Below are 18,014 nucleotides of genomic sequence, written 5' to 3'. Positions count from 1 at the left end.
CTTCAGCAGCAGATTCAGCTTCCGCAACAGCTCCCGGAGTGCCTGGACTATAACAACCACGACACGCCGGAAATGGACCTAATCAATCCGTATATGCGACACCACAGCTTTGCGGCTGCCGCCCAGGGGAGTCCTCCGTCGGCGGCGCAACGTCACCATCATTTGGCGGCGGCCATGAGCAATGGATTCGCCGATGTCCATGCCCATGCGATGGCGGCGGCGGATTACCAGCAGCAGCTGGCCGACTATCACAGTGCAGCCGCCGCTGCGGCCGTGTATGCTAATAATAATAATAGTAACAATAATAACAATAATAATAATAGTAGTAACAACAATAACAGCAGTCCACTGATGCTGCTGAAGGCGGCACATGGCAAGGACTCGGACTCACCATCCACCACGCCGCCGCCGCTTGCCTCCTCCCGTCTCCATTCCGACTCCTCGCCATCGCCGCGCTATGAGCACAACTCCAGTCCCGGTGTGGACAGTGCCAAGTCGTATGCCCTCAGCCAAAGGAGCAGTGGTGGTGAGGATCCTGGCCAGAACAGCGAGTCAGCCAGTCCGCCGCCTCAGGCAGTGGGTGATTTTAGTCCCGAGAATCTCAGCAGTCAGCGGGCCAAGTTCCAGCATCACCATCATGGCGTCAATCCGCTGGGCCACCACAGTGGGAATCCTGGACACCATCACCTCCACCTCAGCAATAACAACAATAATAACAGCAGCAGCAGCATGGATCACAAGCTGCCACTGAGTTTCCTGGGTCCCCCGCTGGCCGCTCTTCACTCGATGACCACGGAAATGAAGGGTGGCCAGGGCGGGGGTGTGGGTTCGTCGGGCAATGGTTTGTCCTATGGCCATAGTCCCAACTCGCATCTGATCAGCGATCGGGGTTCGGGAGGCAGCTCCTCGTCCTCTTCAACGACGGCCACCACCACGAATAGCCAGGGGGCGGCCAATCCGCATGGCATCGATACGATCCTGTCCAAACCGCCGCCAGTCACGTCGGCGGGTCTAAGTGCTTTAACGGGAGGTGAGAGAAGATGTTTATTTATAAAAGATTTTTTTAAATTATAATTTAGTTTGAGATTTAATTATAAAATTACAGGTAATAATTGATTTATATTTAACTTTATAAGTAATAGTTCAAAGTGATTGCCTTTCATAATCTTTTATGACAAATATCATCAACAAAATGTAAGAAAATTGCTACTTAATGATATTAGGTTTGTTTACTCACATTAAAAGCTCATTTTATGCTTATTTTTGATACATTTACGATACTTTTTTACTTGATGAAAACCTTTTTTGTAGATTTTTCTAAGACTGTATAAAAAAGATCCTTATAAAAATAATTTTTAATGATAGTTTTGTTTAGAAAATACTTTTAAAATCGCCTAACTCAAATACTTTTATTTCAAATTACTTGTCTAAACCCTTTTTAAATGATCTAATAATTTCAAATGACGCTTCAAAGGATCTCTTAACTACCAACCCCGACAACCTCTTACAATTAACTCTCATAAACCCAATTCAATTCAACAAATTGTTATGCAACATTAACAAATATATATATTATATACGAATCAATAGATAGCAGACACACAAAACGCGAAATATTTTAAATGCTTCAAAAACTCGTTTCGCAAACCAAACAAAAAAATTATACATATGTATATATAAAAGAAAGAAAATGTGTGTGTTTTGTTTACGAATCCGGTTTGGCATGATTCCATATGATTCAATAAAGGCAATTTCAATTCCAATTCCCCCTTGGTCATTATGTGCTGCTGCTGCTGCTGCTGCTGCTGCTGTTGCTCCCCCCAGAAAAACCCTTTTACCTAATCAGGCCAATTTCAGTTATTGGGCACAGCCGAAAATTGTTATAATATCCAATTGCAAAATTACCACAAAACGTAATAAGATACGCGTTTTAACGTTAAATGTTGCAGCAATTAGTTGTCAAATTGTTTGTAATTAAATCAAAATGACACACGAAAAACGTGGGCAATCTACCATGGACTTTACGTGTATTTGTGACTAAAATGATTTTGATTTTGTTTTTTTCTGCCTTTTTGGGTCTCTGAATTTTTTGACAGTTAAATGTGGACCAATTGTGAGCCATGACAAAAGGAGGGCTAGAGGGGCGGCCAACGACAGGGTGCTGACAATTTGCCATAACATTTTTAATTATTTTTAACGAGGGCGTTTATGTGATTTGATTCGTCAATAGTTTTTTCGTTTTTTCTTTTTCAAATGCTTTTTGGTCAACAAAAATGTTTCTCATTCTTTTTATGACAAATTATTTAATGGCTTTTAATTAATTCGAACAGAAATCCGCATTGTGTGTGTAAGTTCCGAATGAGTGGGCACAAAATTTGGCCAACTGAGAACAAATTGAGCGAAAATCTCATGAAAGGGAAACGCAAACCTCTTTTTTAGAGGATTAGTTAATGGCTTGATAGAGATTATATAACCGATCATGAAGTGGAGCAATTTAAAAGTGACAATAACAATTGATAGAGTCTTGAAGAGAAGGTGATCTTTCGGGTATATTTTTTGTTATATTATTTTTAATCATTTTTATTTGATTTTAAAAAATGAAATAAGACTTTTGATTACTATAATAATAAATAAATTTTAATATCAACACCAAAATATTATTATTTTAACTTCCTATAATATAAGATTCAACAAATTTGTATAAGCTGTAGAATTCTGTTTCTTTTCCTTTTTAATTTTTTTACTAATTTATGAATTTTCCTTCCTATATCCTTTATAGCTGGTATACCCCGCTTCTCAATTGCCGCCGCCGCCGCTGGCATGGCCCAGTATCTCTCACAGAGCCAAGGTGCCCCCCTGAAGACCCATGCTGGCCACATTGTGGATCGCACGCACCTGTACTGGCCGGGATTGCAGGGATTGGTGGCCAATCCGATTGCGTGGCGCGAGCGACTTTCCAATACAAGTGAGTAGCGAGGGGAAATTATAAAAGTACACTGAAGAAAAAGGGTCTATTTAAGATTATTTTAAAATATTTAAAATATATATATAATTAGATTATTTTAAAATATTAAAAAAAAATATATATATACTGGGAAAATTGAGAATTGCTTTTAGAAAATTATATGGCATATAAATATTCCTTCCCTTGTAAATTGTCCCAAAAATATATGGCAATCGTTACTGGACAACCGTTAATTTGCAATTGATCAGATATCGATCGGAAATCGATGCAATCAGAAAGCGTTGAATCAAGCGCGTAATTTGGTTACAATTGTCATCAGCAGTCGCCACGCCTCGTTGCGATTTGGACTTCCTGCTCAGAAAAAAAAGGGGGTTTTGGAATGGGTATTGAACTGCCATCGATCGGGAACCGTTAACAAAGCGCAGCGAATGCCCAACTAATGATCAGGGGCTTGATCTCAAGTGATTACCACCAATATGGCTTACAACGGGGGCAGGCTGCAGGCAGTCCAGTCAGTCCGTTCGTCCATTGTCCGACTCATTAATAAGTGTTGAGGAATCACTTTGACACGATCAGAGAGAGGGTCTGCGGAGAGCTCTCGCAGAATGACTCCACACAAAAGTCGATAATGATGGCACCGCATCACCGCGCACATATGAAAAATTAATTTACTACTTGGTCCCCTGATTTCTGATTTCTGATCTGGTTACTTCATTATTACATCTATTTATAGGCGAGAGAGCGCGCTAAGCTCATTAAGTAATGGAACTCGTTTTCCTTTTTTTTATTTATTTATTTGTTTAAAGGGGAAGCAGGGAGCAGTGAGCAGTGAGCTCGAGCTCCATGATCGTCATTATCGCCTTCTGGTTCGCATTGGCAATTGATTTGATTTAGTGCTGTGGGGCTACTGCTGCTGTTTGCCTTTTAATTGCGGCCATGACTCGGCAGAAAGGTCGTGTCTTGACCACAGAAACTCGGAAATCGTTCATAATTTTTACACCTAAAGTGAGAGGAGGAGGAGGAGAGAGATTCATCGAGATCCATGGCACAGCCTCCGTGTTTATGTTTATCTTGTGTTCGATTTGATTTCTGAAGTGTGTCGTTAGGTGGTTGTGGAATTTTCACGCTTGTGGTAGCTACGTGGCCAACATAAAGCAAATATTGATTTAATTGATTTGCTAAACAGAGCAGCAACTTTAAAAAGTAAAGAAAAGGAGGCTGAAAGTGAGGGAGTTTGACTAAAAGGAGCACATGTTCTGGGATATATATAAAAATATTTATAAAATAAATAACAAGAGTAGGGAAGTAATTACATGGATAAATAAATATTCTTTTAAATCAAGATCAATATAAAATTCAATATTCATCCTTCTTGCAGATACTTTTTATACTTTTATCTAAAACCTTAAAGCTTCTCTCTCTTAACTTGATGTTAAATCCTTCTCTTTTCCTCCACATAAAAATCAATACCTTTATGTATTCAAGATTCCCAACTTGAGACTATAACAAGCCATAAAAATAAAATAGAATTTGAAAAGCATGTTTCAATTGTCATGTTTGCAACCGGGCTCATTGTTTCCACATCATTTCTGTTTTGGTTAACTTTGTTGCCCACGTAAAACATTCTCGCCTTTCCCTATTTACATAAACATTTATTCCTCTCCTTGTATATACATATATCTATTTTTTATTTATTTGTGTATATACGTATTTATGGCTGCAAAGATGCGACAGCTGTTGGTTCCAGACGGAAAGAAGTTTTCCTAGCTGTTAAAGCAGACTGCCTGTACATATACAAAAGTATATACATTTTTTTTTTTTTTTTTGTATATATATAATGTATATAGGAAGATAAGGGCAGACACAGACTTGGGGAGAATATGTTGCCACATTATTATCTGACGACGAGGACGGGGTGGTTTCCTTTTGCTTTATTTTATTCAGCTTTTTTTTCGTCCTTTTTCTATCCCGAAATGGAGCAACATATAGGTCTCCCTGGGTGTGTGTGTTTATGTGCTTGTAGGCTGTCATGTTAACAAGAAACAAGAAAGCTTTTCCAGCGTGTGCGCACAACCTACACACACAAAACACACCTCCTGCTTACCAACATGGCCGTGTATATTTAAATACTGTATTTGTATTGCCTGCTGCCCTCGAAAGTGTGCTATGATTTTATTTTATTTTCCCCTTCTTTTTGTGTTTTTTGTCAACACATTTTATTTGTTATTAATAATGCAATTGCATTTGATTAGCTTTTTGCGGCATTATTTACTCTTTGATTAAGCCCCGGAATTTTTCATTTCATTTGGTTGCAATTGCCTGAGCTTATTTCCACCTGTTTATTGTTATCGTTGCGATTATTTTGATTGTTTATTATCAATATTTGCCAGGCAATTCATTAATGGCAATTTATGGGCTTTCAATTTATGCAAGTTCATTGCGGAATTCTCATATTCATAATGATTGAAATGGATTAAGTTGGCTTACACAACGCATTGAAATTGTTATCAGTGATTATTCATGAAAGAGAAGGGTTAGTTTATCGTTGTGGGTATATCGATTATTTATCAAATGGGTCAGTAGAAGAAAGTATTGATAATATTAGTCATCACAAATATAAATTTAGAAATTTAATAGTTTTAAATTAGAGTTTAATTTGCAAAATGCTATTTATATTAAAAAACCTTTAATTATAAATTCCCTAAATTTCCTTGGTGTACTCAAACATTTATTTATATATTCCTGCCACATTTTGTTATCAAAACAGGACTCTCTCTCTCACTCGCTTCCCTTTTATTCATTAAAAACAAAATTAAAATAAAGCGAGGCAACCGCATTCTGCTAATGAAATAATTAACTTGAACATAAAAAGTAAATACAGGGGGGGAGGCTGGTGGGATGATGGACCATAAAGCCTGCCAGAACAGGATGGCAACAGCAACCGCAGTCGGCGTTTGACACAATTCATTAAGCTTAATGAAGACAGCCGAGTGAGACGGCACGAGCCTGCTGTCTAGCTGTTGCGTTTAATTAAAATTCAAGTGGCATTTTCTGTGTCATCCCCTCTGGAGTTTCCCCTCGGAACCCGGTGAAACTTGTGCTTTAAGCATATAATCGGGCATAAAACAGGCCATAAAACATTGCACAAGGCTCCACCAGACTGAGACGGCAACAGTGGCACTTAATGAGCCAGCAGCAGACCACCTGTATTTCGCATATGTATGTATATCCCTTACCTGTGGGGTGTATAAAAAGGTGCGGATTATCCGCCCCACAACTTTTCTGCGTGTGTCTGTCTGTGTATTTTTGTGAGTGAGTGTGGAATTTTACTGCTCAGCAACCAGATTGGCATTAACATTTTACAAGATTGTTATATCAACGTGAGAAGCGGCGGGAAATGATTAAGGTCTCTGGCTGCCAGAAGGAGCCTCCTTTTTCACATTGATTTATAACAAGGACAAACATTTTAATTGGCTGGTAATTTCGCAGGTTTATTGTACAATTTTAACGAGTGCTTAAACTATTTGCCAGGATGATGGTTTTGCTTATTAAAATTTTAAGTTATTTCGAAGATATTTGCAAGCCAAGATTACAAGTAAAATGTTTTGCAATTTGAATTTAATTTTAAAGCTTATTAAACAAATTTAAGAAGAAAATTATTATTATTTTTGTAGAGTCTACACAAAAGTCCCTTAGCTATTCCTTTTCATTCTTCTATATTTTCTTTAAATGATCTCTTTTCTCTCAACATTTGTTGTTAACGATTGTCTTGCTTTGAGTCAGAAAATACCCTCATCCCATCTCATAATGTTATAAATGCCTTCCTTAATTTTCCTGCCATAACGCTCGATAATAAATGACATTTTAATATTTTCAATAAGGGAAACATTTACACAAAACAGCACACGCCCACCTTGACTTCAGTTTACCACCCCGGAGAAAAAAAATTATTAATGCCGATAAAAAATATTGGATTTAGAGAGGAAATAAATACGGAAACAGAGGATTAGTGTAAGAAGTCGAAGTGTAAATACACTCACTGTGCTTATTAAAATAAGGAATTAATAGAAATAATAGAATATAAAATATCAAGACAAATATAATTATTTTAAAATGATAAATCAAATAAATTATACAATAATTTAATATATTTTCAAACCACAAAATATTTCCAGCATAAAAACTTTAAATTGTAGAAGGTTTTTATGTTTCTTAAACTGATTCTTTCTCTTTATAAGCCCGAAAATTAATTATTTTAATTATTTTCCCTTATCAACTTTATATTGATCAAAACTATATAGTCAAGTATGGACTCTAATCAAAGTTAGGGTATAAAAACTCATCGAATTCGACTGGAAAAAGTGCAAATGCAGCGATGCCAACAGGGTGACTTATGCGATTATAGACAACTGCCGCTGACTGAGTCAACCGGCGGAAAAGCGGGGCGTTCAGCAGATAAAAAGGGGGCAGCAGGAGGAGGCCACATTGCTCGCTACCATTTCCATTTCCATTTTCATTGCAGCATTGCTTTTAAGGGCCGTGACATGAGCAAATAAACGCTTCATATTTGTCGGTTATTTATGAGGGTCCTTGCAGGACGCAGCTGCCAACCGCCGAGCAGCGCTGTGCTGCCGAAAGAGAATAAAAAAAATTATCACTGCTACAATTTTTCTTGCAAGGGATTACGCTTGTTACAATGTGGATGTTCCAGGACCCCCCACAGCCGAAGGGACATCCTATTCTCCCCCTTTATTGACAAGACTTGTTAAGCTCCAGAATTGTCTGCGAAAAGCTAAAAAAAAAAATAAATGAATATAGGAAAAAACCAAACAAAACAAATAAGGACGTATATATTTAATGTCACACACATTTTTATTTGAAGCGGGCTTTTTGTTTTCATAATTCGACGAGCAGGACAATCAAACTGGGACAGAAGTAGCAGCTGAGATGGAAATGGAAAAGCTGGCTTTGTGGAAAAAGAATAAAGATTTGATAAGATGCAGGATGCACTTTAACATTAGGCTTTAGGGATTTTTGAGTTAAATAATCGTTAAAATCAAAATAAAATCCTTTGGACATAGCTAAATTTATTCGGCTGTTGTTGCTGATTAGAAATATATATATTTATCTTCTGACTGAAATTATGAATATCCCGCAAGAATATAAATATGCTCTAAATGGTAGTTGAACAAATGAATAGTTTTTTCAATTATTCTTATATTTTCTTCATTAAAATCCAATTTGAAAAATATTTTTAAAATATTTAAAAGTTATTCCAACTAATTTTCACATTTTCCTGAATTCCTTAAACTTGTTTTTACATTTTCTCACCTTTAAATTTTAAAATTTTCTTAAATTACATTACTTTATCCCTCATTTCCCCACTCTTTCAACCCTTCAAGACCATTTTTCATAGTGCAGGGTTTAAGCAAAAATACAAAAAATAACCTTATCTATATGAAAGCTGTTAGAAATAACAATTTAAATTAATAATTCTGAGCAAATGGCACCAAAGTATCATAAAGGGACACAAAGTTTCAGACCCAGAGTTTGCACACACATACCCAGCCCAGCACACCCTCTCCTCCCCACCCTTATTTTTTTGTGTGTTGAGGACAACGGCTGTCTGTGGCTTTACCTTTTTACCGGAACTCATTTCCCTTCCGGGTTGGGTTCGCTGCGTCGTGCATATTTAGTTAAATCATTTCACATAATTAGGGATCATTTAATAATGGGGTGACATTAATTGAAAGCACACACACACACACAACCCACCACCGCCCACCAGTAGCCACCCCCTTACACTGCCCATTCCCACGGCTACCGTTTAATTTTATGGCCACCCTCCTCTTCCTCCTTCTCCTCCTCCACCGCCCATGTCCACTTGACTGACTTTACGAGCCAAACGGGGCACGTAGCTCCCCCTGCCAACGCCCCTGAATAATACCCCTCTGGAGGAGTGGGCGTGGTCTGTTTTTGGCCCACTTGCCTCTCTTTTATTGGCCTCTTGCTGCGGCGGGGTCGTCGTCATCGCTTTGGCTAATTGATTTTAATGAAGGCTCCCGACGACGACGACGACGACCCTCGACGGCAAAGTTTTTGGTCCTCATCCTTCGCTTGTCGTCCTACCATAAATTGCTGCGGTCAATTTCGGTTTGTTAATTGGGCAAACGTGTGCATAGGGATTTTTTTCTGCTTTCATTTGGAAGCAAAATATATATTTTGTAACCAATTAATTAGTGTGCAATTATTATACGGTTGGAAAAAATAATATGAGCTAGAGGAAGATGTTGTAAAACTTTTGGGAATCTTAAGTAATATTTAGAAATAGGAATCCAAGAGTTTATATATTAAAATTATAAAAGAAATAAGAGTTTCTCTTGAATATTATTTAAATAAAATATAAAGAATTCAAGAATTTATAAATATACATTTTAGATATAATTTTGGGTACTATTTCAGTTATCATTTCATGTAAGTTAACAACCCCTAAACACCTTTTCCAGTGTCTCCCTTTGTGTCGCCCAAAAACTTTCTTCTTCTCAAATTAGCAGCTGTCGCCTCGTAAACAATTAATAAATGTCAGGAAAAGTTTTCTGCCGCAACAAGGAAACCGATTTGCAACCACCCTTAGGATGCGCTAACAACTTTGTCCACATCTTTACGATGCGACATTATTTAACAATTCATAATTACACATTTTTTGGGGGAGGTGTACACATTTTGGAGAAATGCTTGTAAACAAGGTACTCAAAGTGTTTTAATTGTGGAAATATGAAAAGTTTTTGGAGCATTATTGAAAGGAGAAGAGAGTTACTCAAAGAATGAATAAAGTGAAAAATTAACTGAACAAAAAATTTAAATATATTTTTGAGATTGTAAGCTAAATAAGCATCGTTTTTATAATAATAAATAATTTTTTAACCCTTTTACAGTGTCCGCCAATCTGTCCCAGTCTCACCAGCATCATCCTTCCAACGACAAGGATGGCAAGAAGAAACACACCCGCCCAACATTCAGTGGTCAGCAGATCTTCGCCCTGGAGAAGACATTCGAGCAAACCAAATATCTGGCCGGACCAGAGCGTGCCAAGCTCGCTTATGCCTTAGGAATGTCCGAGTCGCAGGTTAAGGTAAGCAAAAGATATATCCTTTAAAAGAGATTCTACTCAAAACGCTGGCAAATGCAATTAAAAACTCATAAAAATGGCGGATCCCAAACAAAAAAAGAGAAACTGACTCCCAAAAAAAAGGTAGACGGGACTAAGACAAACTCCTCTTATTTTACCCCTGACTTTTCTCGAAAATTTACATTTTTATTGAAAGGCAAATCTCATGGATTTCCAGCCTTACCCCGAAATACAAAATGGCGCCAATGGGTCTCGATGGTGCCCATTCCCCCCTCCGGGAAAGGACCTCGTCCCAAAGGCTTAGTGCAATGTGTCGCTGGAAACACCGTTTTAAAGTTCCCATTTTTTTTTTTTTGGTTACGAAAAAACGAGGGAAATGTTATCAACAAATAAATCCTTTGTGTCGTCAAATTTGTTGTCATCAACTTTTGTTGTAATCCGACCCGGGGAAACGCACGTGTCACGGTTTCCGTCGCGTGTGTCGTTCGGGATTTCGTATCTTCCACCGCTCAGCATCCGTATCTGTATCTGTATCTATAGCTGTAGCTGTATCTGTATCTGAGCGTTGGTCTCCTTCACGCTGGCCCCTTAATTTTGAATTAGTTGTAAGCCGGGAAAAGTTAATTGGGTTGCGGTGAGTTTTTAAATCGTAAATTGTGAGGGAAAGAGTTGGGGAGTGTTATGTTCTATTTTAATATTAAAATATACAAGTTTAAAGTATTTTCTTTAATTAACTAACAAGAAAATATGGCTAAAAAATATTGAAAAGTATTTAAAATACTTTAGTTTTAAAGCTAAATAAATATAAAAACCCTTTAGATTTTACTCTTAAATACTTTCTTAAAAAAAAACCCCCTGTAATTACTCTAATTCCTCGAAATCACTTGACTATCATTGACCGTGCTTTCCCAATAAGATTTTCTGATTAGAAGGACATGATTGCCTCATTTGGGCGACATTTCCCCCTAGATTTCCCATTTCCCCCCACCAAAAGGGAAATCCTTTTCTCGCCACACAACTGGGCGCAGTTTGGGAGTGGAAAAGAAATCACGTTTATGATGAGGAAAAATGATTAATTGCCAAAGAATGAGGCACATCGCAGAGTGTGAGAGTGAGAGAGAGACACAGACACTGAAAGAGACAGCAACAGGGACAGGAATAGAGATAGATAGATGAACATTCAGGATTGATGGCTTGAGCTGCAGCTAAATATGCGTCATTTTGTGCTAAGGACTAAACAGGGAGATGCTGGATGGAGCCACGGGGGAAAGCGGAGAATGCGCTGATGACGAGTACAAATGGACAGAGAGATGGATGGAAACTGCAGGATTTCGGGTTGAATTTCGGCTCTCAATTTTCCTCCCCCTCAATTTCCCCCCCTCGCTTTCTCTTCGCGCTGTCTCAACTTGCCTCGTCTCGTCGCCCTGATAGACATGCCAAATGACTGCATGACTTTTGGGTGAGTGTAAATTAAATTCTGGACCCGGGATGGCACGAAATGCACAAGGGGACATGGTGGATCCATGATGGCCAGCCATCCTGCCAGCTTCATACATATTCAATTAGTGTGCGTGCATATGTGTGTGTGTGTGTGTGTTGGCCAGAGTCAGAGAAGGATGAAAAACAGCCATGACGATGATAGTATGCAAATTGACAAACAAAAAGGCACAAGCCGGACAACAGCCGCCCCCAAAAGCCAAGCCAAATTATGACAGACAGACAAAATGCAAAGTGGACGAGGGCACTGAGAGAAATTGAGTAGTCTTTGAGGGTTTTTAAGAAATGCTAAGAAGTAAAATAAGACTTATAACTGCCAAAGGTTAAAATATTTCTGAAATCAAACAAATAAATAAGTTATACATTTTTAAAAAACACTTTTAAGGGAATTTTGCATTACATTTCGGTGCTTATAATTAAATTCCTTAAATAAAAATATATTTTTAAAAATATTTATAAGTAATCTAAAGATCTTGGAACTACATTTTCCTTATATTTAAATATTTATTTCACATTTTCTTTGTGTAAAGTTTTAAATTAGATTTATTTTGAGAGAAATTCTGAAATTTCTGGAGTTTTATTTTTATTTCTAAAATTAAGATTTATAAAAAAAATATTTTTAAAACTTATTTAAAAATCTCAAAAATATATCTGCCTAAAATTAAAATATAAGCTTCCTCCCTAAATCTTTTCTTTGTGTTTTCTTAGTTCTATTTTCTTAACTTCAAAAACTAATTTCTTGCAGTGCCTGCATATGGACGTGGGTGGTTGGCCAAATGATCTTGACAAGAATAATTGCGCTGTTATCATAATTAAAACCGTTTTTGGACACAGCCAGAGAGGGGGGCCGAGAGCGAACTCCTTTCGTCCTTCGTTTTAGCAATCATTTAATGCAAATGGTCGCCATTTTGTACGCTCTTATGAGAGGAGCCCCAATCCGGTGCTGCTCTTCCCCCCGAACTCTCCCTTCCGCCGCCCAGTGAATTATAGCGTCTGTGGCCATTATTAATGACATACCATGTGTGTGTGTGGGTGTGTGGCTATAGTTAGGAAGAGGTCCACTCCGGGCAATAAAATTATTGCATGCTTTGTTGTTATAGCTTTTTCGTGATTTTTGCCCGCTTTCAACTCTTGTTTTGCATAAATGTAATGGCATTTTTGGGGTCCGGGTTCCTCTCTGATTGTTCAGTCAATGTATGTAAACACTTTGGGATTGGGATTGTTTTGCAAATAGTACACGGTAGGTGGGTTGGGAATAATGGCCAGAGAGAGGGAGAGAGCCTGCTGCCATTATGTGTAATTGGCTCAAAGCAAAAGATAATTTGGGGAATTAATTAAATGGGAGGAATGGGGAAATATTTCAGAAAATTTTAATGGATGGAAATATAAGAAAAGATGGGGTTTGGAATTTTGTTGTCTTTAAATAAGAATCTTGTGAATGTATTTTAATAAATTAAATAATTCTTTAGCAAATTCAAAGCTGACTTTGTTAGTAAACCTACAAAATGCAGGCTTTAAAATAATTAAAAATATCTAAAAACAACTTTACAATCGACTTTGCTAAGCTCACAATTAAAAACGATTTATAAATCGATTTCACCCTGCATAAAATCAACTTGGAAATCAGCTAAATCTGACAAATAAACACTTTGAAGTATAAAATTCAAAGCTTTTAGCATAAATATATCCAAATCAAGATTCTATTCAGCATTTCTAGGAAGCCATCAGGCTGCCATAAAAGACTATTTTCAGGAATCCAGCTAAGTGATATCGGTCGTAATAGGAAACAATATTTTATTATGGCTAAAATGCCTCTTTACGATCTGTTACTCTCGATGAGACAAAGAGCGGACCGCATAATTAGCACCAGAATAATGAAAGCTTATGGAACCGAACTCGAGGCGACTGTCAGAAGTGACAGTTTTGGCAATGACAATGCCCGACGAGAAGTGACAGGCCAACAATGGTGTGGCCAGTTCATAAAAACTTATGACAGAAATTTGAAAATAATCTCTAATTGATTTTCCTCGGCAAACCCAACAAGAATTCCATTGTGGCCGTCTAATGGATTTGATTGTGTGTTAATGAATGGGGGTTACCTTTTGGAATTTACATATTTGAAGACGATTTCTAGGGTTGCCCAACAATTAGTCAAATATCCCAGAAAAAATTCAAAAAAAACCAAAGAGCAACAGAAATCAAATACATTTTTATGGCACTGCTCGAACCATGAGTTGGCTTCAAGTTTATGGCTACAAAATACAAAATCAAATAAATCACAAACTCACATAAATACGGAAAGCGAGCCCATATAAGGAGCGAGGGCGAGCCGGCCATACGAATTCGAAAATTTACGATCCAGAACTACAAAGCACACACACTCAGAAATACTCAAATAAATAAATAAAAAACTCTGTGGACCAATAGGAACAAATAAAACAAAAAAAAGCAGGAGTGAGACAGGAAAAAGGTGAACGAGGTAGAAGCCAACTTGTCAGGGTCGATGTTACCAAAAAGGCATTGGCCAAGCGCAGAGTGTGTGTGTGTGTGTGCATTGGCCATGTTGTAAATTTTCATGACTTTTAAGTATCCTCCCCGCACAGGACGCGTAAACAAATAAATTTCCAATTTGCCCAAAGAGTCATATATTTCGATGCCGAGGGTTTTTGGTTTTGACATTCCCCTCTGTCCGTTCCTACGAAATTTACATAACACTTTTTATCCTTATCTGTGGTGCCCACCTGACGGATGGCCCAGGAAACAAAGGGCACCTCCGGACCTCCGACTCTGACACCGCCGACTCCAAAACTCCTCTCCCGCTGTGGTGCCAAAATCGAATATGTTTTATAACATTTTCCCTTTTTGGTAGAAGGTGGAGGTGCTATCCCGATCCTGCCGCCATAAATAAATCCCAAATACGAATTGGAAGCGTAACGTAACGTAACGTGACCAAGTCAAATTGATTGCCACAATATTTGATTGACTTTGACATGTTGGCTGTCATAAATTGTGTGCTGTTCCCTTGACCATCTCCTGGTTCCAACAGAATTTGGCTATCTGTACCTGTCTGTACCTGGCAAAGGCGGCTTCTAAGTTCTTTGCCGATTTTTTGTGGTCATAAACATTTTGTGGCAAGCATTTGTGAAATTTCAGTCAGGAATTATAAGGCTTAGAACACCTAAGACATGAAAATGGGACTCTAATAAAGTGAATTTAATACATTTAAATGAAGAAAAGGGTAAATAAAAGTAAATAATTAAATTAAGTTGCCTGCCAAAACATTTTTTTATTAAATTAACCTGTTTTCTTAGCTACAATTTTAATATATATTCCACAAAAACCTTACTTAAAATATATATAAATATTTCTCAGACACATTTTAAAGTATCTCCATAAATTTAAACCCAACTAATGCCTCTCAACTTCAATATTTTTGCCCTGAAAACCATTGGCAATCTGTTGTCAAAGAATCTCACTCAACCAACGGCCACATCAACTATGCTTTAGTGGGTGCTAGATGACGCACTCACCATTCGCAATATGATGACGACCAAGTGGAAGTGGAGATGGAGAGGAAAAACCTAGGGAAAAGCTAAAGGAAAATGCTAGAGGAAGCCCGCCACTTGCCCCACAACTTGCTCAATATTCCGTTTTTACCCATGGCTCAGTGGCAAATCCCGTAACAACATGGACACAGATGTTACCAAAAAATAATGACCATGAAAAGCAGCCTTAATGATGCCGGCTAATGTTGTTGTTGCCGCCGTGTTGGCTGCTGTCTGTTGTTTTTCCGAAAAGGACCAAGACACAGGCAGGCACTGTCTGCTTTTCCACTGCGGCTTGTAACACACGGAAAATATTAATTGTATTTTTATTTCGCATAATGTTGCAAATAATAATTACACAAATGTGCAAATGAAGTTGTAAATTATCCAGTATCTGGTTTAATTGCACCTTTGGGCTGTTGTTTTCTCGACGTTGATTTCGTCAAGGTTATGGGTTCGGGGGGGCAGGAAAATGTTTAACAAAAATGGTTATGACCATGGTCTGGGATAGGTAATTACGTTGATCTGTTGATAGGGCATAATGGAAATTAACTGAAATGTCAATAAACTCTTAAGGTAACTTTTCCAAATGAAAATACATATTTAATATACAATATAGATGAAGAAAGTCTTCTCTAAAATATCTTTTACATAATTTTAAATCAAATAATTCCCTTTAAATTCATAAAATCCCAAATCTGAACAGAAACTCCAACACTAAATGCCCATTTATAGGCTTTGTTAATGATTCTAACTGCAAACAGCTACCAAAAATCTGCTCCATCATCAGGCAAATGTAGAAATTATGCCGATTTTGAGGCAGCACACGCTTTCGAGGAACAAGGAACAAGCTGCAAAACGTGACTGGGCCTTGGGGTGTGTTGGTGAATCCCCTTTTAAAACAGCCAGAAGATGGAGAAAGAGTGAGGGGGAGGGTGGGAAATGAGGCGGGTTTTTGGCCAACATATGTTGCCACAGAGCGAGGAAAACGAGGCCGGGCAAAATGAAGCGCAGCCAAAGACGTTAGTCATGGTTTTGTGCATAGTTTTTGCCGCTGAAACAGTTGCTGCTGCCGGGCAACATTTCGCCATTTGGCTGCCCAGGGCTTAATATTGTCTTAATTGAGGGTTAACCGGCGTTGATGATGCGACTTATGGGCCCACATGCCCACGCCCTCGTCCACGATCCCTTCCTCTTGGCCACTTAATGACTTTGACAATGTGGCTCGCCTAATTACACATGCAGGGAGCTTTCGACTTAAAACTTGAGTTTCTTCTAGGGATGGACTAGAAATATAGATGTTTAAAATTGAATTTCGAATAAGAGTTTTATAAGGAAATTTCGTTTACTTCATGTGTCGAACTATGGCAATTCACTTATAGAAATCAAAATGTACTTTAATTTATCGGATTAATCGATCAAAATTTATTGACAGGGACTTTCGATCATTTTTTAAATATTTTAATATTAATCGAATACGTTTTTTGTTTAAAAAGACCCCAAAAAATATAAAATATGTATCGATTTACAATTATAATGTCGTTTACACCTTTCATTTATAATTTAAAAATTGTTTCCCTGTCAATATGTGTTGTTCAAACGATTTTTTCGATTAAAAATCCTTATCGATACACAAATTGTTTCACTATATTTGTCCATCCCTATTTCCTAAATTGCTGGAAACCCACTAAATTGAAATTTCTTTGTTTCGTTTTGCAGGTCTGGTTCCAGAATCGTCGCACCAAATGGCGCAAGCGGCATGCGGCGGAAATGGCCACCGCGAAGAGGAAACAGGACGACATGGGTGGCGATAACGATGGCGATTGCAGCGAGACCATGGACAGCGATAACGAAAGCATCGACTTGGGGGAGTCCCCCGCCCAGAGCAAGAGATGTCGCAGCAATAGCTCCGGCTCCTCGCAGCAGCAGCAGCAGCAGGATAATTATCGCCATTAAAACGAATTTACAAACTACGGACGAAACTCGCAATGAAATGGAATGGAATACACTTAAAATAAATTTCAAAGCGCCAGCTAATTAGCTAGAGAGAACCCAGCAGCCAAAAGCAGCAGCAGCAGCAGCTAAACACACTTGCAGCTAAATTATTCGGGTTTGAGTTTTAAGGTTTTGCCACTTTACCGTCTTCTGAAGACTTAATTTTTTCCCTCTGTCTCTTGATAATTTCCCCCCTTTGTTTATTAGGTGTGTAAATATTTATGTTAATTTTATACAAATAAAAAAAGAATTACCTTTAATATGAAGCTTAATTAACGTCGCTAATTGGTAAGGCACAAGCACAAAAAATTAAACTGAATTTATTACATATTGTATGTTTAGTTTTTAAACCCTAACTTTAATGTAATTTCGTGCATTAGAAGAGACCTTAGTTCATACATTTAAAATATATATATATAAACTATTAACGATTAACTATGCTAACTGAGATTGCGCCACACAATATTCACAATATTGATGATGATGACACTGAACGCGAAAGACGATTGATTAACTATTGCAGTAAATAATATGTAAAATGTACTTAAATTAAATTAAATTGTAATTTTAATTATTTCGAATTGATAAAAACAAAATAAAATGCAAGGAAAATATAAAATTTAAAGTGAAAAGTTTTTTTGAATGGGTTGGAAAAGGGAATAAATATAAATTAATGAATTGTAGAGTCTAGGGTTTTTATAAATATTTTCTAAAATAAATATATCATTGAATCTGCAACTATAATATATAAATTAAACTCTAGTTTTCTCTACTGATTTAATGAATTATTCAAATCAGGCCAAGTTTAAACCCTTACCTCCGACACAAAAATTTTGGTAAGGTGCAAGGACGACCAAGAATGACCTATGAATTGTTCGACTAA

The 18,014-nt window shown here is 37.5% G+C and overlaps 1 protein-coding gene across 1 annotated transcript; it reads left to right on the top strand.

Annotated features, from left to right (window-relative positions):
- Positions 1 to 72: 72 nt before the first annotated feature.
- On the top strand, positions 73 to 17,499 carry HGTX (HGTX homeodomain transcription factor). The gene is made up of 4 exons (XM_017164067.2): positions 73 to 1,030; positions 2,780 to 2,965; positions 9,901 to 10,097; positions 16,856 to 17,499. Exons 1-4 carry the CDS (start codon positions 73 to 75, stop codon positions 17,090 to 17,092), a joined length of 1,578 nt encoding a protein of 525 aa, XP_017019556.1. The 3' UTR covers positions 17,093 to 17,499.
- The last annotated feature ends 515 nt before the right edge of the window (positions 17,500 to 18,014 follow it).

The sequence above is a fragment of the Drosophila kikkawai genome, chromosome 3L (genome assembly GCF_030179895.1).
Source record: "Drosophila kikkawai strain 14028-0561.14 chromosome 3L, DkikHiC1v2, whole genome shotgun sequence".
In the NCBI taxonomy this organism is placed as follows: Eukaryota; Metazoa; Arthropoda; class Insecta; order Diptera; family Drosophilidae; genus Drosophila; species Drosophila kikkawai.
This window is presented reverse-complemented; position numbering and strand designations above follow the sequence as displayed.

Coding starts and splice junctions, on each gene's coding strand:
- HGTX (XM_017164067.2), top strand. CDS start 73: ATGGACCTAATCAATCCGTATATGCGACACCACAGCTTTGCGGCTGCC. Junction 1,031..2,779: donor TCTAAGTGCTTTAACGGGAG/GTGAGAGAAGAT, acceptor TATCCTTTATAG/CTGGTATACCCCGCTTCTCA. Junction 2,966..9,900: donor CGAGCGACTTTCCAATACAA/GTGAGTAGCGAG, acceptor ACCCTTTTACAG/TGTCCGCCAATCTGTCCCAG.